The sequence below is a fragment of the Ogataea haglerorum genome (genome assembly GCF_019207285.1).
Source record: "Ogataea haglerorum isolate 81-453-3 chromosome Unknown 81-453-3_NODE_17_length_200138_cov_96.082680, whole genome shotgun sequence".
NCBI classification, from domain to species: domain Eukaryota; kingdom Fungi; phylum Ascomycota; class Pichiomycetes; order Pichiales; family Pichiaceae; genus Ogataea; species Ogataea haglerorum.
Genome location: NW_025065167.1, coordinates 1 through 19,470, shown reverse-complemented (window position 1 = coordinate 19,470; position 19,470 = coordinate 1). Strand labels below are relative to the sequence as shown.

General features: G+C 44.2%; 10 protein-coding genes across 10 annotated transcripts; 5 read left to right on the top strand and 5 right to left on the bottom strand.

Moving 5' to 3' along the window:
* Positions 1-5: 5 nt before the first annotated feature.
* KL911_004893 (uncharacterized protein) lies at positions 6-2,132 on the bottom strand (the record flags this gene model as incomplete). The annotated part of the gene is made up of 1 exon (XM_043200234.1): positions 6-2,132. One exon carries the CDS (start codon positions 2,130-2,132, stop codon positions 6-8), a length of 2,127 nt encoding a protein of 708 aa, XP_043052252.1.
* Positions 2,133-2,298: 166 nt separating this feature from the next.
* On the bottom strand, positions 2,299-4,461 carry KL911_004892 (uncharacterized protein; the record flags this gene model as incomplete). The annotated part of the gene is made up of 2 exons (XM_043200233.1): positions 2,299-4,076; positions 4,200-4,461. The coding sequence occupies 2 exons, from the start codon at positions 4,459-4,461 to the stop codon at positions 2,299-2,301; spliced, it is 2,040 nt and encodes a 679-aa protein (XP_043052251.1).
* Positions 4,462-4,885: 424 nt separating this feature from the next.
* Positions 4,886-6,133, top strand: KL911_004891 (uncharacterized protein; the record flags this gene model as incomplete). The annotated part of the gene is made up of 1 exon (XM_043200232.1): positions 4,886-6,133. The coding sequence occupies one exon, from the start codon at positions 4,886-4,888 to the stop codon at positions 6,131-6,133; it is 1,248 nt and encodes a 415-aa protein (XP_043052250.1).
* Positions 6,134-6,138: 5 nt separating this feature from the next.
* On the bottom strand, positions 6,139-7,638 carry KL911_004890 (uncharacterized protein; the record flags this gene model as incomplete). Its single annotated transcript, XM_043200231.1, has 1 exon — positions 6,139-7,638. One exon carries the CDS (start codon positions 7,636-7,638, stop codon positions 6,139-6,141), a length of 1,500 nt encoding a protein of 499 aa, XP_043052249.1.
* Positions 7,639-7,815: 177 nt separating this feature from the next.
* On the bottom strand, positions 7,816-8,709 carry KL911_004889 (uncharacterized protein; the record flags this gene model as incomplete). The annotated part of the gene is made up of 1 exon (XM_043200229.1): positions 7,816-8,709. One exon carries the CDS (start codon positions 8,707-8,709, stop codon positions 7,816-7,818), a length of 894 nt encoding a protein of 297 aa, XP_043052248.1.
* Positions 8,710-8,769: 60 nt separating this feature from the next.
* KL911_004888 (uncharacterized protein) lies at positions 8,770-10,837 on the top strand (the record flags this gene model as incomplete). Its single annotated transcript, XM_043200228.1, has 2 exons — positions 8,770-8,824; positions 9,102-10,837. The coding sequence occupies 2 exons, from the start codon at positions 8,770-8,772 to the stop codon at positions 10,835-10,837; spliced, it is 1,791 nt and encodes a 596-aa protein (XP_043052247.1).
* A 2,042-nt stretch (positions 10,838-12,879) lies between these two features.
* On the top strand, positions 12,880-14,037 carry KL911_004887 (uncharacterized protein; the record flags this gene model as incomplete). The annotated part of the gene is made up of 1 exon (XM_043200227.1): positions 12,880-14,037. One exon carries the CDS (start codon positions 12,880-12,882, stop codon positions 14,035-14,037), a length of 1,158 nt encoding a protein of 385 aa, XP_043052246.1.
* Positions 14,038-14,438: 401 nt separating this feature from the next.
* KL911_004886 (uncharacterized protein) lies at positions 14,439-15,977 on the bottom strand (the record flags this gene model as incomplete). The annotated part of the gene is made up of 1 exon (XM_043200226.1): positions 14,439-15,977. One exon carries the CDS (start codon positions 15,975-15,977, stop codon positions 14,439-14,441), a length of 1,539 nt encoding a protein of 512 aa, XP_043052245.1.
* Positions 15,978-16,190: 213 nt separating this feature from the next.
* On the top strand, positions 16,191-17,165 carry KL911_004885 (uncharacterized protein; the record flags this gene model as incomplete). The annotated part of the gene is made up of 1 exon (XM_043200225.1): positions 16,191-17,165. One exon carries the CDS (start codon positions 16,191-16,193, stop codon positions 17,163-17,165), a length of 975 nt encoding a protein of 324 aa, XP_043052244.1.
* A 97-nt stretch (positions 17,166-17,262) lies between these two features.
* Positions 17,263-19,200, top strand: KL911_004884 (uncharacterized protein; the record flags this gene model as incomplete). Its single annotated transcript, XM_043200224.1, has 1 exon — positions 17,263-19,200. The coding sequence occupies one exon, from the start codon at positions 17,263-17,265 to the stop codon at positions 19,198-19,200; it is 1,938 nt and encodes a 645-aa protein (XP_043052243.1).
* Between the last annotated feature and the right edge of the window lie 270 nt (positions 19,201-19,470).

Below are 19,470 nucleotides of genomic sequence, written 5' to 3'. Positions count from 1 at the left end.
GATAACTAAGACTGGTATTTCTTGAAAACCAGCCGTCTAAGTAGAGACCCGTTAATATCTAAGCTTTTCCACTCGTTCAAGTCCAGCAGAAGACTGAAGTAGCACAGTAGCCCCTGTATGCACTGTTGGCGGATTGTGAACTCGTATTCGGCGCCCATGAGCTCCTCCCGCTCAATAATCAAGTTCAGGTACTGCAGCGTGTCCTCCTTGGTGATGCTCTGGCTGATCATCCCGTGGTGCATGTACCTGATCGGGTTTGGAAACTGGTTTTTCTCTATTCCCAGGGGTATGTCTTCTCTGAACGTTTCGTAGCACCAGAGCACAAGGCACGACGTGGCCACATACTTGGCGAGATGCGGGATCGAGAATATCATCTTCGCGCTTAGAGACACCGTTCTCAGAAGCTTGCACGCGTTACTCAAAGATGCCTGCGAGCTCTGGCTCCGTATCCAGCTCTGGATCTTGGCCGAAGCACTAATTCGCGGGTGTGGATTCTCGGCTGACACGGCGTCCGCGTACTGGGAGGCAAGCTTGTACACGGCAATTGTGTCGACATGCAGCAGAAGGAGCCCAAACTGATACTGCGTGAGGTTGTTCCAAAAAATAGGCGACGTATCGTACCTGTTCAGGTAGGCCAGAGTCGTGCTCTTTAGATCGTTTTTGTTCATAAAAATATTATTGGTAGTGGTGATCTGGAAGTCAAAGTACTCTCGCCATTGGTTGTACGCATCCTGCAGTCTCAGTGTGAGCGTGTCCATTTTCCGCTTCGACACAATTCCAAGGTCCTGTAGGCCCTTCCACCTCAAATCCCACGTGATGCTGATCAGGCCCTGCAAAAATATGAGTCTTGAAAACTGCGAGAAACAGTTCATGTTGTACTCCTTCTGGTGCTCGCGGTACGGCTGCATCAGCCGCCGAAGCGAAAAAAGAAAGTTCGGCCAGCTGCCTTCTTCCTTCACGTGGGGCATAATATTGATCCAGTTCTCGAGCTGCAACAAGCCGAACTGTTTCCGTCTGGGAATCAACTCTCGTGGCTGCTTCAGATACTCGTCGGCAAACGTCTCGGCATCAGCGGCAGCCCAAACCGCATCCGTGTACGGAAGATCCAACTGTAGATCAAAGATTGATATCAAAGCGTGGCACTCATGTAGATATGCCAATTGCGAGTCACATATGTAAGCGAAAAAGGCGAGTCGTTTGAGAGACTCGTACTGAATCCAGTTTTTCCAGAGCTCCACAAGCCTGTCGGCAGGCAATGTCTGTGCGTCGTAGAGTGGCGGCTCGCGCAACGACCGTGTTAGGTTGGGAATATCCAGGACGCCGATAATAGTGCCGTGGAACAGTTTTGCCTGTTTCTGGAGGCCCACATCGCCCACGTTTGAGCTGAAGTAGCATGTCAGAAGAAAAGACTGCATCACATCTAGCCTTAGATCCGGAGAATCGCAGAGCGTGTCCATCTGCAATTTTAGCAGCTTGCGCTGGATCTGCACAGCTATATCTATATTGGTTGACGACTTGGAGTAAACCATACCAATCACGATGACCATGGTGAGCAGAAACGGATGGGAGCGACAGCTAAACAGCGGTTTGTGGATGATAGGGTAGTTGGCGTCGAAATGAGTCCAAAACAGGTCTGCGAAATACGAGACTGTCACAGGGCTGAGAGACAGCTTCAACTGAGGCATCTGCAGCAGGTCTAGAATTATAGCGATCGTCTCCTCATTGTAGACACCTGTATACAAGCTCTGAGAAGGCTCCGCCACATGAGTAGAGTCGGGGTATACGGGGTCTATTAGCGGCTCATCCAGTGAAGGTGTAGGAAGGTCGTAATTGTTGTAATGGCCGAAGAGCCAGTCGTAGCTGTCTGGTGACGTTTCCTGCAGCTTGTCCTCCTTGGCCACCTGAGGGGGTTGCTTTCTCGTTGCGTTCTGTGATCGAAGAAGCTCAATTGTTGTCTGATGACTCTTGGACTTCAAATGCTTATCGCGCAGATCGCGGCGAGCAAAGGATACATTGCACTGCTCACAGGAGTACGGGCGGACAGCAGCATGGTTTGCCAAATGTCGACTCAAGTAGTCGCTTCTGGAAAAATCCTTGTGGCAGAAGGTACAAGCAAAACGCTTCTTCGACATCACTGAGAAGTAGTTTCTGTGTCCGTGATAAATATGATAAGATTGGTGCGAGGAGTCAAAAAATATTCAAACGTATAAATTTTCATGGTGGTCCGGTTCACTCAAAATTTCGGGATCCAGGCCACCAGGCTTACTGCAACTAGAAACCAGTGCATAAGAAACTCAATTATTCTTTCTCAACAAACTTTTCAATGGCACGGTCAATGACCTCTGCCCTTTCGTGGGCTATCTCAGCAGACACTTGACTTTGAACGACATGCAGCTCCTCTGGATGTTCGTTTTGCCATTCTCTAAGTTTCCAGGTTTGTCCACTGAGATCCCAATAGATTCCTCTCATAGAAACGTAGATTCCGTGTCTACCTTCCCAAAGCGGGTAGATGATGACAATGAAGGCAGAGATGAACAGCCAGATGATACCGACGGTAACCCATCCGGTGAAGAACTTCTTGGAGAAAATGTACTTGCTGCCGTACATTGGCATTGGCCACAGCACAAGCAGCGAGATGGCCATGAAGAGACACGTGAACCCGGCAATCTTGGAAGCCTTTCTAAGCAGCTCTTCCTCCTCGGCAGCAGCGGTCGCCTTCCTCTGCTCGTAAATGTCGTGAGCAACAGCCGTCACGTGAGACTTGACCGGCTGGAACTCAGTGTCGGTCACTGGCTCGGTGGCTTCAATGATCTCCTCTGTCTCGTCGACTCTTTTGATAGTTTTCAGGATCTCCCAGTCGAAGTTCTGGGGGCCGAAAGCAAACGTCAAGATGGGCACAAAGATGAGCGGTGACAGCAAGGCAACAACGTTACCGGTCAGCATGGCGTCGTCCTCAAAGGTGGTATCGACCGTGATGCTTCCGAACTTCTTCTTGGTGCACACCAACCAACTCATAATGGCAAACGCGGTTCCGAGAATAGGAGACCACACCACAGCCTGGACGTTCTGCTTTCTAGAAAGCAGGGTCAAAGTGGCAGGAAAAACAGCGGAGGAAATGATGATGCCCATGAGCTCGTACAGGTATCCCATGGAAATTCCAGCGTAATACAGACCTGTAGCAAAGCCAGACATCACCAGCGAGAACACAATCACAGATGCGTGAGAGGTAAGGATCAGAGTTTTTCCTGAAGCCTGAGGGTTGATATAGCCCTTGTAGATATCGTAAGAGAAAATGGAAGAGACAGCAATAAACTCAGCAGACGAGGCAGAGGTGACGGCCATGAAAACCATGATCAATGCAGCGACAGCTCCACCTTTTCCCATCATGGCGACGGCTGCACTTGGTAAAACGAGTCCGGCGGAAACCTCATCGGCAGTGAGAGGGTTTGGATACGAAGGAAAAGCTGGAGTCTTCTCCAGAGCGACACAGGCCAATCCCATGCTAGTGGACACAAGCCAAGGAACGGCAAACCAGGCAAGACCACCAAAGATGTAGCCAGGCAGGGCGGCTGCTGGACTGGAAGCAATAGCCTTGTTCCAGTAGCCGTTATCAAGGAAGACGGTACCGAAGTTTCCGACGATGTTGATCACGAAGAAAATACCTCCGGAACGGGAGTTCATGGTAAAGTACGATCCGTGCGCATTCCCTTTGATAGGCTTCTCCTTGGCTGCCTCCATGACCAGGTCGTAGACCTTGCTCGTGGATCCCAGCACGTCACCAGAAACATAGGTGGTAAACGCAAAAGTCAGGATGATGACAATGATGGCAATTGTGTGAGCGTAGTCGGTCAAGAAGGTGGCCTTGATACCACCAAACAGAGTGTAGACCACGACACCAATGGGCAAAAGGAAGCAGGCGGCAACTGTGTTCATGCCGGTCAAGTCGCTGATGACGGCAGAGCCACCAGTCAGAAGCATGGCAGTCACCAGGATATTTGTAGCAATGGCAAAGAACATATAGACCGCGTGGGCGGCAGTTCCGTATCTCGCCTTGACAATTTCCAGGTACGTGTGGGCTTCTGGGGCTCTCTGTTTGGCCTTGATGGCAATGAATGCAAAAAGGATAATTTGGACAGTGGCACCCGAGGCATAATAGAATCCTAACAGTTAGTGAAAGTGAAATAAAGCGCGACACTTACCTCCAGAAACACCGTTCTTGTAGACCTGAGTAGAGGATTGAAGCAAAGTGGCAGCCCAAGTCCAGGAACTGACGACAGCTGCGGCAATCAGACCAGTTTTAACGGACCGTCCGGCGGCCACAAACTCTTCAGCAGTAATGATTTCCTTTTGATATCTGCGAAGGACAAAAGTGGTCATAATCATTCCAAGAGAAAAGACAAAACCGAGTCCAACGACAACGGCATATCCTGCGCCTTGAGGAAGAGGGGCTTCGAGAGTCATGACGACAAATGGTGATTGTCAACGGAGAATATTGAAGAGATTTATAGCAAGAAAATTTTGAAAGACATCATTCATTAAAGAGTAACTAGATTTTGGTTATCAAATGTGATGGAAAAATCCCCTGCCGTTTCTTGCATATAAGGGCATTGTTTGTGGATGCTACTGAAAATTTTTCGAAAGGCATTTCACTGAAGGCGAAAAATATATGACTATTCTGCATCCAAGTCTTACCTGGAAGGTAAAGTCTTTCAATGTTCGAATGACGCTTTGCAATAAAATAATCAGAAGATAACAATTTGCTGCAAAGACTATGTCGCCGCAGACAAAGCCGAGACATAGAACAATAGCGCCGGCTCTCGGCGACCGCAGATGCGCGAAAAGGGAAGTTCATGCTCAAAATACAATCGACACCGCCCTTTTTAACATGCTATCAGGCATAGATAAGGCCGAGAAAAAAGGCAATAAAAAATTCTGCGAGATGATAGATGGTTGCGTGCCCCGTGAAGGAATATTATTGGCTGTACCGACTCCATATCTAAATTCAATGAGTTTTTCGGATTTTGTGACCGAGCTTCCCAAATGCGAGCAACACCTTCATATAGAAGGCACTCTAACGGCTGAGCGGCGCTGGTTGTGTGCGCAAGCGAATAACATTGAAATCCCCGGCGTGAAGTCCCTTGAGCAGTTAAAAGGGCAGTATTTAACCGAATATCTGTATGAGGAGGGCCAGGATGCTACCAAGTACCTGCAGGAATTCTTAGAGATTTACTATGCCTCCATGAATGTGTTGCTCACCGAAGATGATTTTTACCATTTGGCACTCGACTATATCAAGGTTGCCCAAGCTCAAAACATTAGATACTTGGAGGCCTTTTTTGACCCGCAGGCTCACACTTCACGTGGAGTCAGCCTGGACACTGTGATGAATGGACTTTTGAAGGCTCAAGGCGAGGCTTCAAACTATGGCGTTCAGCTTCATTGGGTCCTCTGCATTCTGAGAGACATGTCTGCAGAGAGCGCGTTAGAAACGGTCCGCAGAGCGGAACCGTACAAAAACAAAATCATTGCTTTGGGTCTGGACTCAGATGAGCATGACAATCCTCCTAGTAAGTTTCAGGAATCATTTTTGATGGCTCGAAAGTATGGGTGGAAAATCACCTCTCATTGCGATGTTGATCAGAAAAACACGCACGAGCATATAAGATACGCAGTGACTGAGCTAGGTGGGAAAAGACTCTCACCAAAGCAGTGTGAGCTTGAAAATCCGGAGCTTTATCTGACTCCCCAATTGGAAAGCGGTGCAGATAGAATCGACCACGGAATGAACATTGCTGATAAAGAGGAATTGCTTCAATTGGTGAAAAAGGCAAATCTAGGATTGACTCTTTGTCCAATGGGCTACCAAAAACATCTGGGGCCACAGAACGTGTTCCCTAAAGTTAAAAAAATTCACCAATTTGGGATCCCAATCACTTTGAATAGCGACGATCCAGCTTATCTTGTTTATTCAAAAACGGAAACGATTCTGGGTGTTGCTGAAGGATGTCAATTCTCATTCAAAGAGATTTACGAGTTCGAGAAGAACGCTATAAAGATGGCCTGGACACTTGACGTCGACTTCAAACGCAAATTCATATCGGACTTGGATACTGTGTACTCTAAATATTGTTAGTACTACTAAAAGCTGTAACGGAAATGTCTGTTCTCCACGTCTGTCATATCGCTCTGATCGACTTCCTCTCCAATCTGAATGAGCTCCTCAACTGTTAGGGGTACACCGCCTTCCGCTGCGTACCTGCTATCTCTCCGTTTGTTCTCTGTGAAGCAGAGAATAGCGTACGAAATGATACAAAAAAACATAATGACACATGCTGCAAGCATTGCCTTTATACCTGTATGGTAGGTTGGTGATTCAGAATCAATAAAGAATTGAGGGCCAATAAGGTTTCCAAGAGCGTAGAACAGGCCAACACTAATAGAGTTGAAAGATTTTTTGGAGCCGCCACTATTGTTAGAGGCAATCAAAGAGAGCGTCAGCACATATGGAGCATTATAGAACCCACAGATATACACCGCTGCCAGACAGGTATTTCTGTGTTTTTCTGGTGATATTTTCCAGAGCATGATAATACCTGCCATTGTGACACCGGTAGTCATGCAGATGAGAATATACCTTATGTTCTTGATAAAATAGCATATTGCGGCCACTATGACACAAGCTCCCATGGCCACTGCTGCCTGAGGAGTGGCCAGAAGCATAGTTTTGTAATTTGAGTAACCAAAACCTTTTATGATGAACGTATTAAAATTGGTAATTCCTGCATTAATGAAATTCTGCACAATGATGAACACCACTAGCAGCCAGTACTTGGGGTCATATATGGATTCCAATATTTGCGACCACTTTATTTGTTTTCGTCCCAGGTGGATACCAGTATGGTTGGTTGCCGTCCGTGCAATCGCACATTGCCTCTCTTCCTTTGATAAGAACCAAGCGGACTCAATCTTATTTGGAATAACAAAATAGTAACATGCGCCAAAAGTGACAGTCACGGCACCATACACGAGAAAGATATATTTCCAGATTGCCAATGGTCCTCCCCAGTGACCAATTCCATACCCAAAAATACCATTAAAGACGCCCGCAAACGTGTTGGACCATAAAGCCATTCTAATTGGTTGCTCCTTTTTGGTGTACCAAGTCGTAGAGATCATGATGCAGGCTGGCTGGATCGCAGCCTCAAATATACCCAAAAACAAACGAATAGTAGCAAGGCCAGCAAAGTTGTGACAGGCAGACATACACATTAGCAGTGCACCCCAAACCATAATTAAAATACACATGAAGCGACCAAGGTTTCGAATTTTGGGTAGCAAAAAGAACACTGGTATTTCGGCAAATAGATATCCAAGATAAAAGATCGTGGCAAGCCAGCTGTATTCTTGACCTTTCAAATTGTTATCAGTTTTAAGCCCATAAATGGCTGCATACGAAAGGGAGTTCTTGTCAAGCAACTGCAAAAAGACGGTGCACACAAGAAATGGTAAAACAACGAGATCAATTTTTGTAACCACTCGTTTATTGAGTCTTAACTCTTCGGCAAGAGCTTGAGGGCTGCTGTCGTAACTGGGATTATTTTCCAAAACAGACTCAGTGTGTGTACCCTTTTCAGTCATATTTTCACAATCTCATGGAGCTGCAGAGGTATGAGATTAGGTTTATATAGTTTCCAAGAGAAAGCCATATTGAAGCCACAACTTTTAGCAACAAGTTTTTCAGAACTTTATTTCGGGCGTAGCGAGATTTTCTCCTAGGGTTCAGCGAGAAAATGCACAAAAGATAACAAATAGCTCTTATCTATGTATAATAAATCCGTTGTAACCAATTACGTCGTCGGGGTCAAGCCACCATTCTGTTCTACCAAGCAAGTGGGCCTGGCCCTGAATCTCGACAATACAGGCTGGCTTGCTATCTCTATTAGCTTTGACTGTTGTATTCACAATTCTAGCCTTGAACTTCGAACCTATGATGGATTCGTTGACGAAGTAATGCTCTGAGGAAATCTTTCCTTTTAAAAATAAGGAGCCTACTCTTCCAGCGGTCCCTGATCCACAAGGCGAACGATCAATTTGCTTACAGCCGAATACAAGAACAGATTTCTGATTTGGCTTTGAGTCGTCTGATGCATCTTTTTTTCTCAAGTTTATAAAATCAACACCATGGAGTCCCGTAATTTGGGGAAAGTCCTTATTCGATATTTCCAATCCCATACTTTGTATAGTTTGTTTAATCTCTCCACCAAGCTCCATGATACGAGCTGAGTTTTCAGGTTTCACTTGAAGCTGACCTGAGTCAAACTCTGCAAAAAAGTTGAATGCTCCATTAAAAACAATGTCTCCCGTAATTTGACCAAAGGAAGACTTGATGGTCAAATCTTTATAAAGTATCCACACAGGCGTGTTCTTAAATTTAACAAATTCGACTTTCTCACCATTCCAGCATGCCTCTGTCTCTAAAATGCCAACAGTTGTCTCCAGTCTAACTTGCATCAAATCTGGCTTCAACCGGTATCGTTCTTGGGGTAGTTTTCCAAGCTGAATCAAAAGAGTGACTATTGCAATCATGCCGTGGCCACACTGATCTGTATAGCCACTGGGGTTCATAAACAGGGCAGCGGCATCTCCGCCCTCGGTCGGATCTAAAAGAAATCCTCCAAACATGTCATAATGACCTCTTGGTTCTCTCATCAATGATAATCTGATGTAATCATGCTTAACCTCAAGATATGTTCTTTTATCCAAAAGAGTATGGCCAAGGAGTTTGGGAAGCCCGTCAGTAACAACCCTAAATGGCTCCCCACAAGTGTGTGTTTCTACCGTGGTGATTGTAAGCATATATTTTTCTAAGGACCTACAAGTTTTTGTATCTTCTGCATTGTCGGCTTCCCCGAGATTAACTATCACGAGGAAAAATGTGTTTCCTAATTAGTGTGAGCCTCACTTTTTTTTTGTAAAAATCATCTATCTTCAGATAAAATGATTACGCTTCCTAAGCCAGATTTTGAGAGACCTTGTTCGTATTGCAAGCTCAAAAAAGTGAAGGTACGTTCAACTTACGTGGAGCTAACCCAAGTGTTCAGGAGATGTGCCTAAATGCCACCGGTGTCTAAAAGCCAACGTTGAATGTAACATTGAAGACGAGATTGGATACAGCTACAAAACAGTTCAGGGTTTGCTTGAACAAATTGAACAAACTAGTAAAGATAAGTTGATTGAGAATGCTGCAAATGAGGTCGGCAGTCTAGTGGTAACAAATGGGATGAATGCCGGAAAGTACATAGGTGCAGCTACAGGCCTCAATTTTGCCCGGTTATTTCTCAAGCAGCTAAATCTTAATAACCAGTTGGTAAAATCAAAGGCTAACGACTTTGAGAACTTTGACTCAGAAGCGACGCAGTCTTGTGCTGCGCTACCCTCACAGCGATTGTCAAAACTACTATTATTAAAATATATTGATTCCCTACAAATGTATTACCCGATTCATGGTATCCCTCAGCTGCAATCGCTGCAACAAAAAATCTACAGCCAACCACAAAATATGTCACGCTACGACAAATATACCTTTTTCATGATCTTAGCTATTGCATCAAACAAGCTTACGCATAAGGACGCTATACGAAATCCTTTTACAGCTAACGAGTACTACAACACAGCCTCCAAGTACCTCGAGAATATTTTAGGCAACCGATCTGAAAATTCACTACAGGCACTACTTTTGCTGGTTGTGTGGAAGCTAGAGTCTGACGCTTTGGAAGACGATAATGGAGATCTTTGGTATTTGAGCCGTTTTTGTATGTCGCTTGCCATGGAACTTGGCGTACACCGATATAATCCTACTTGGAATTTTGGAGAGCAACGAAACGAACAACGAAACAGACTATTTTGGTGCTCATTTATTATTGACAGAACGGTTGCTATGAAGTTTGGAAGGGGTCTTTCTTTGCGAAATCAAGCAATTGACACACCTTTGCCAAAGCTTCTTAACGACGACTATAATGTGAGTGCGAACACTTCTTATCATCATGTGCAGTTGTTGCCAAGCATAATGCTCATCCGGATTTGTGAGATAGCTGGAGATATGCTTGAAACAGTTTATATATCCAGGAAATTGGGAGCTCAGCCACTTTTGAAAGATGACGAACTTCGATCTATTCGAACTAACTTACAAGAGCGACTGGATTCGTGGATGAGGCAAGTGAACGACGAGGTGCCTCTAAACTTGCCTTGCTATTATGAGTTAAAGGTGAGATACTGTGTCGTGTCGATCGTTTTGAATAGACCCTCGCCGTCGTTTCCTTATCCGGACGGCGCCACCATTGAATTATGTAAAGCAAAATGCATTGCGGGCATGGAATGCTATAAGCATTTGATAACCAATGGCTGGAAAGTAACGCCCACGTGTTTGCACGATATGCTTGCAATTGGTCTAACAATGATCTATTGTTGTTGGAGATTGGACTCTGATTCAAAAGAAATCAACGAATTTTCAGAAGGGTTATTGAATCTGATGCAGGAAGCCTGCTTATATTACTACAAATTTTCGCGATTCAAGTCACTGTATGAAACAGTGTCAGATGCCATCAAAGAACACTTGAGTATTGGCGAACAGCATAAAAGAAGGAAAAACCAAGAATCGTTTGTCAATGTAGAGGTTCAAGATCAATTTGACTGGAACGAATGGTTTTCACAGGAAGTCTTTCAAGACGGGTTTCGTCAATTTTACGATCTCAGTGGAAATCACTTGATCGAAGGATTGGGAGAATATTTCCAAAATAATTCTGGACGACAAGAAAATGAAGCTGAAAATATTCTCTAATCAGTAGTAATTTGTACGCTATCTTGCATGTGTAGGCTAATCAGTTTTATCCGTTAATTGAAAATCTAAATAGGAAGTTAAACACTGATCATATGAAAGAGCTGCGTTTCAAACGCAGCCCGTTTATGGTTCCTCAACTGTGTAATCATCGGCACCTTTTTTCTGGTGACTGTCGGCCCTGGGGTTGTACTGAAGAGCATCATGAGTAGCTTGGGCACAACATAGGGCATAGCAAACCAAAAAGTGCGTTAACACGTTTAGCTGCAGATACGACTTTGCGTACGCTTTGAATGAATTCGGAACTCCAATTATAGATGAACCAATAGCAGTACCCAAGCCCTTCCAAGCTATCAATAGTCTGACAGATATCCGACACACATTCTTGTAAATGCAACGGTGTTTATAGAAGAGTAAGAAAATAGACATGATACACCATATTACGTATAAACAAAGTAGCAACAAGACATTCTCGTACAGTCAGAGACTATGCTTGTTGTGATGATCAACATGAGCAGTTCATTGTGAGCATTGCCAGTCAAATGACTGCGCAGAAAATGGGCAAAATCTTGCTACCATTTTTTTTATATTTTCTTTTTTCTTTTTTCTTTTTTGAATCAAGGGCTGTAGAAAGCTAACTTCTTTCCGAGAAAGATGCCTACTGAAGTGTCAAATTGCGGAAAACTTTCACTGAAGCCATCCAGTTGAAAAGACGGAGAATGGAAGGAAATTTGTAATTTTAACCACTTAAACAGGGGAGAGGAAAAACAGTTTCGACTGATGTTTATTTGGTTTTGCTGGTTTTTTGATAATACAGACACATTTAAATATGAGCACGTAAAACATAACACCAGTCCCGATTTTGGTTGTGGTATGTATCTGAGGCAAACACCAGCTCACTTCCGCTTTGGCGAAGCCATGTATGACTTGAGTCGAACCAACAACAAGAAGAAACGCTCCTGATAATTTAGTTACTCTGAACTGATGATGTTATGTTCCATTCTTCTTTCCAGTGGGCACAACTAAGAAGAAGCCTGCAATTGAGCTGAAGAAACTGATGTGGAATCGGAGAAAAACAAACTATGTAGTCAAATGCTTGAGGGTGAAAACGCACCTCCAGGCACAGTTCTAATGAACTTGAAGCAGGTCAATGTATACAGTCAGCATCATCGGCGAGTTCAAAATAGATTGCTGGACAATTCTCTACAATTGACTTTATCACTATATTATCCAGACCCTACAGAAAAAAGACACAAATTTGGAATCTGTCTTCTTCCCGCGGAGAAAGCCTTGGTTTTGGTGAGAACGAAATATTAATATAATATCAATTTTGCGCACCCCTTTCACAACTAAAAGAAACGAAATCCAAGAATCCTTATTTGAATAATCGAGGGAGGCATTGAAAGGATGGACACAATCTTTTGCTTATTTCACGTTGGCGAAAACCTGATCCTCGTTTTCAAGGACAAGATTAGACCTGTCTGGGTCCAATGACAAGTGCATTCAACTCAGATAATGATGATTTTTCAGGAGCAAAGAAGGTTTTGAGGTAGATAAAATAAATCGATGTCTGTGGGCCATTTCTCTCAAGCTAAAACAAATCTAGGTCGAGCAGAGCAGCAAATATGGGAATACTAACGAAGGCTGGCAAGAAGGTATCACGTGCTATTAAAAAACCGTTGAAATGTTTACCGGAAACCATCCCAGTTTTAATAAATCTTGCATAGATGCTAACAAAAAAAAAAAAAGAAAAAAATCAATCCTTAAGGGGCCTACGACCTGATGTGCTAACTTTTATATATCTGCCGAGCTTTCCCGTAGCAGTGGTAGATTTTCTAGGTACAAATTATGAAGGCGGGAATGTCATAGCGGAGACGCTCTCTTTTGGAATTGGTTCCGTGCTGTGAGAGAAGCCCTGGTAAACCTATTTAGACTTTGCTCCTCGGCAAAAAATCTCCGAGATTTTGCTAGAACTCTGACAAATCGGCGATTTCATTCTAGAACACTATATATATCACCCTTCGCCTTTTTTGAGCTTTAACGATATGTCTGACTCTATACTCTTTCAACCGCTCAAAGTCGGGAGCGTCGAGCTGAAGCACCGTGTCGTCTTGGCACCATTGACCAGATGCAGAGCCACACCATCAAATGGGTACTATGTCCCGAACGACCTGCTTGTGGAATACTATTCTCAAAGGGCAACTTCAGGAGGTCTTCTGATTTCGGAAGCAAGCCCAATCTCTATCACCGCTTGTGGGTTCGCTGGTGTTCCTGGTATCTGGGCCGAAGACCAAATTGCGGGATGGAAAAAGGTCACCGATGCCGTTCATGCTAAGGGTGGATACATCAGTTGCCAACTGTGGCACGTTGGTAGAGCAGCAACCGCCCTTGATATACAAGGAGTGCAGCCTCTCTCTTCTACTTCGAAGCCTTTGGAAGGCGCTAGTGCAAGCACTGGGATGCTGTACAAAGATTTCCCTCCAAGGAAGATGGTCGGAGATGATTTCACAAACGTTATCAACGACTTCGTCCAAGCATCCAAGAATGCTATTGCTGCCGGCTTTGATTTTGTTGAGGTCCACTCGGCTAATGGATATCTGTTGGATCAGTTTTTGATGGATAATATTAACACACGCGATGATGAGTACGGTGGAAGCATCGAGAAGCGGGCCAAATTCCCGTTGCAGGTGATCAAGGCCGTTGTTGAAGCTGTTGGTGCTGAGAAAGTTGGTGTTCGTTTCAGCCCCTACGGAAACTTCCAGGACTGTTATGATTCTGATCCTAACGCACACTGGTCGTACGTCTGCGAACAACTCGTCAAATTCTCTAGTCCAATTGCATATGTTCACATGGTTGACCCTAGAAGTGACTTTGTTGTTCCAGAGGCTGAGAAGCTAAAGAACCTGGAGAGACAAGTTTCAATCAAACAGCAATTTAGTTTGAAGATCTTTAGAGATATCTTGAAACCTTCCGGTACCAAGTTCATTGCCGCAGGCGCGATCGATAGAGAAAGAGCTTTGTCCTACACTAAGGATGACGTTGCTGATATGATTGCATTTGGTCGTTATTTCATCTCGAACCCAGACTTGGTCGAGAGATTGAGACACAACTGGCCGCTGACTCACTATGACAGAAACACCTTTTACTGGGCACCAGATCCGGCACACGGATACACCGATTATGAGTTTTATAAGAGCACATAAAGCTGAATAGTTTTGGTTGTTTTTTTTTTTTTTTTTTTTTGGGACAAATTTTGGCGTTTGTACTACTACCGCATTTTGGCGGCTTGATACAAACTTGCTTTGAAGCGAAGATGAAAGCTGCTGCAATTCGCGACAGATCAACAAGTAATTCTTCAATCTTGTGGTGCTTATTTCACTTTTGAAACAGGTTTTCAACTTATAGATCAGCGATAAGAGATTAATATAATTTGATAAGCATTCAGCAAAAAGTTGCATCTCATTTCTGCATGGTGGATCTCGGCAGTAAACTATAAAAATCTTGCGCAAGATTTTGAGGCTACCAGGAGAGTAGCCGTTTATATATTACGTACCTGCAAGACAAACAGAAACCTGGTTTTGTTCTCTTTTCCGTATTCTCGAAGTTAGTACACATATATAAAGTTCTTGTTCTCACCATCAGTAACGTCCTTGTAATTTTCATCTTCTGCATTATGGAGGTCAACCACAATATCCACATCTTGGGCATTGGATGACCTTCGAGATCGATTTTCTAGGAATAAAGCACAGAAATAGAGAATCCCAGTGAAAGCCATTATTGCAAAGGAAGCAACCATTGCTTTGATTCCCATAGGATAAGAAGGAGCTTCACTATTTTTGAATAGATGAGGCCCAATAATATTTCCTACGGCATACCAGACGGCGACGGAAACAGACATAAATGTTTTTTTTGTGCTTCCAGACACATTCGAGGAGACGAGAGCTAGCATCAGAGTCCATGGAATATTGTAGAATCCCATTAAATAGACTCCCGCTAACGCAGTATCTCTATGACGCGCAGAATCAACTTTCATGACAATAAGTGCCCCTGATAAGCCTACCAAGGAACACAAGACCCAAAAAACGCAGCGGACATTCTTAACCAGGAAGCATATGACTGAGACTAATATTCCAGCCACCAAGGCAATAGCTGCCTGTGGGGTAGCCATCAACGTAGTTTTAAGTGCACTAAACCCAAACCCTTGGATAATCAGAGTGTTAAAATTTGTAATGCCAGCGTTTGTGATCGCCTGACAGATAATGAAGGCCAACAAGATATAATATTTTGGATCTAGGAGAGCTTCTCTGATTTGATAAAGTTTGAAATCACTGTGCAAAGAGCTCCCGGTATGATTCTTTATCACCCGCAGGTAAGCAACTTGTTTTTCATGTGGAGTCAAGAAGATCGCGTTTTCGATGTTGTCAGGGAATAAAAATACCAAAAAGCTGGCATACACGACTGTGACAGCACCATAAATCAAAAACAGAATTCTCCATGTAGCCAGCTTGCCGTGGATGAGGCCAATCAAATGCGCAAATATCCCTCCCAAGATACCTGCCAACGTGTTAAAATATAGCGTGCTCCTCAAAGGTTGCTCTTCTTTCTTCCACCACAACGAAGCAATGATCATAAATGCTGGAAGGATACAAGCCTCAAAAACACCAAGCAGAAATCTGACCGCGCACAGAGACCCAAAGCTTTGACAAGCTGCAAGGCACATCAACAGTGCTCCCCACACAAGAAGGCTGATGGACACAAATTTTCCAATCCTGACCTTCGGAATCAAGAAAAAGGAAATGAATTCTCCAAGAAGGTAGCCATAATAGAATATTGATGACAAGTTAGAGTAATCGTTTCCCGCCAAGTGTGTATCGGCTTTTAATCCAAGCACTGCAGCAAATCCCAGCGAGTTTTTGTCCAAGAATTCCAAGAAGACAATAAGGAACATATTAGTTGCAATAAATAAGTCCACTTTCCAAAGAACTCGTCTTGCAATAGATGGATTTTCCTTCATCAGAAGCGTAATTTCTTCTTGTTCAGCGAAGCTTTTGAATAGTTTGGCATTGTAATCCACAGCATTCTCTGTGTTGCTATCTATCTGATAGCACGTATCGTCCACATTCTTTTCTGTTAAGGAACCCATGCCAGCTGGTTTCGGTTGGCGTAGGTTGCCCTGATATAGAATCTTTATATGAAATCTTTATCTTCCAGATTTCGGCATGCGGTGCCGGGTGCCGAATCATTGAAAGCTTGTAATAAAACTTTTCCTCTCGCTACTTTACGCAGGAGTCCGAAAAAGATTAGCATTAGCACATAATATATATAAGTATCCTAAAGAATGATGAAATTTAGAACGATGACAAAAACAAGCCCAGATCACGCATTTGTGGATGACCCGAGAAATGAAAACATTAAAATTGGTATCCGAAATGGAATGTCTATGAAGTTCGAAATATTTCACAGAGCAGAGGCAAACATTTCAGTTTTTGATTCCTCTGTTCTCCTTGGAGATGGAATTTGGGAAGGAATGAGAGCAAAGTTGGGAAATATCCAGTTTGCAAAAGAGCATCTTAAAAGGTTGTACGAGAGCGCCAATGCGTTGTGGATTGACATCGGCATAACACCTAAAGAGATGCTCCAGCTGTTGTACGACACAATAGATGCCAATGAAGGAATGAGCGAGGACACTAATGTGCACATTAGATTGGTAGTCTCTAGGGGACTCAAAAAAACTCCGTATCAAGGTCTTTCAGCTAATATTGGCAAAGCTACGATTATCATCATTCCAGAGTACAAAAAAATTGACCCCGATTCTCAAAAGCAAGGGATTAGTCTTATCACAAGTTGGGTAAGAAGGGGTAACTCGGACACGAAAGACGAGCAGTGGAATCATTTGTCAAAAGCGACTGATGTATCAGCCAGTATATCTGCCAGTATGGTGGGTGCTGATGGCGCTCTGATGTTGGACAACAACGGTTTTGTGAAAACGTGCAACGCAACGAACTTCTTCATTGTGCGGGATGGTGAGCTTTGGACTGCCACGAAAGATAATATTATGCGTGGTATTACCCGACAAAAGACCATTGACTGCGCAAAGATAGAAGGTATTACGGTGAGAGAGACCAATTTCACCCTTACAGACGTATATAACGCTGAGGAAGCCTTTTGTACTGGCACCTTCGCAGGGCAAGTGCATGTGAAATCCGTCGATGGCCATTTAATTGGCAACGGCTGCTCTGGTCCATTGACCAAAAGGATCAATCTTAGATATGAACAAATGAGTCTGGAGAATACGTCTAGGTCTAGGCTCTCAACACTTAGTGAAATATAAATAGCATATATGTTGTGCAAAAACTGAATTCTATAAATTTTCTGCTTTGGGGAAATACGAGAATCATCGCGGAAAATATTAAAAACAAGATAGTCATATGAACGATATCCCCTATATTCAGCCCGCTACGATCAAGGCCTGTAGTAGGTGCAGAACTAAAAGAATTAAATGTGACATGAGCCTGCCGAGCTGTAGTGGCTGTTTAAAGCGAGGTGCCTCTTGTGATATCACGGATATGGCAAGCTATAGTTTCCAATCTTTTCGGGCTTTGCAAGAAGAAAACGATCGCTTGAAAGAGAGCATGCGTAGCGCAGAAGTATTAAGCGGTGCAGACCCACCAAAAAGGCGAAAACATGAGGTGCACCGGCAGGATACGGAGATAGACAAGATTGTCACTGAAGTTGGATCTCTTAATAACAACAGTAGCGGAACGTACAGCAGTTACCTGGGTAGTGCTACGGGTACAACACTGCTGCAGATATTTCTTAATCAGGTTGATGTGTCCACTCTCCACGGACTGAAGTCGTTGGATTTAAACAACGGAAATCTTAACGCCTTCCACGAGTCATCGTTTGCAAATGCTGTATATGCTACGTTGCCCAACCACACAATTATCGACTACCTGTGGATCTCTTATATTGATGAAGTGCATGTTCTCTACCCGATTATTGATATATCACGCGTCAGAAAAATTATCTCAGATCTCAAGAATAGATCTATGGCTTCCTTTGGTCCAGGTGAACGGTACGTATTGTTTATGGTTTTGGCAATTGCCTCATACTGCTCTCAGAACAAGAAAACTTATCAGCAGCTAAAGGATGACAATTTACCGCGGGAGTATTTTGCTTCTGCTTTCAAGTATTTTGAGGCCACTGGCTCTGGAAGCCAGGAGGAACTCATTGAGTCACTAGAAATGCTTACTCTTTGGTCTTTGATATCTAACGATTCCACTGGTAACCTCTGGAAGCTTACGAGACACGTTGTGACCTTATGCATCGAATTGGGGTGTCACCGATATAATCCAAACTGGGATATTGGTGAGTCGACTACAGAGCGTCGAAACAGGCTTTGGTGGTGTGCGTTCATGTTTGAACGTCAGGTGGCGGTCCAGACCGGACGAGTATTAAGCATTCGGAGTCAGGCTATTGATGCGGAGCTGCCCAAATTTAGTGACAGAGACGCGCTCACTGCAGAGGAGTCTCGCAAAAGTACTGTGTACAAACACATCAACTTTCAGCCTTTGTACCTCCTTACTAAGCTGCGGAGCATTGGAGGAGATATACTGGAGAGCATCTATATTGCTCGAGGAAAAGGGCGTCCCACGCTAGCGATAGAGGTGGTGAAGAACACAGCGAGACATTTGCGTGAGGAGCTTGACATTTGGCTTGAATCTGTGATGGATCTTTATGAGGCAAGATACGAACGTCTTTTTCTAGAGCTTAGGGTGCACTATGTTATGTACTCATTGCTATTGTCGCAGCCGTCTCCATCTTTTCCGCGAATCGCAGAGAGTGCGGCGCAGGTGTGCCTAACGGATGCCAAAGCCGGAATTGAGTCTTTTTGGGGGCTTGTTGAGAAGCATGATGCAGGCGGCTTTTGGGGTTGTGCACACATGGTGAGCTCGTTTGCGGTGTGCCTTTTATACTCTGCTTGGGTTGTTCGCATTGCACCTGAGGAAATTACGGTCTACGTGCACCGGGCCATCAGGTTATTGAGGGTACTGTCGACACAGCGGGTGGAAGCTCAATGCCGTGTGCTGGAACTTCTGTGTGCAATCACGACGCGATATTTGGCGTCTGAGCATGAAAATATTCCGCAAGCCTCAGTTGGATGTGGGATGGACTTGGGCAGTGAGGACACTGAGAGGCAGGAATTTGTGGAGCGGTATATTCAGAGTCTGACGCACGAGACACCATTCAAGCTTTTGCGAGACTTACGGACGTCTGCGACATTTCTAGAGGCCGGTGGACTGACCGATGGGTACATAGATGATCTACTGCGATTGGTGTCAGAGAACGAGACAATTTATCCGTGAATAGCGGGGCGGGAAATAGGGTATGAATATGAAGATATAGTTGCGAAAGTAAAAAGAGCAGAAGGTAAAAGTAGAAGGGGAGAGGAAGGGAGGAGGTGAGCAGGAGCTGGTGGCGGGGTGGCTCTTCAAGCCAAAAATATATCCTGATGCGTATAGCGAGACTCCAAAAACTTGGGAGTATTTGGTCGACACGAACGGGTTTTTTGAGGATGATGAGCCAATCAACGGCGTGGGCTACCCTGGAACAGTGATTGAAGAGGAGAAAGACGT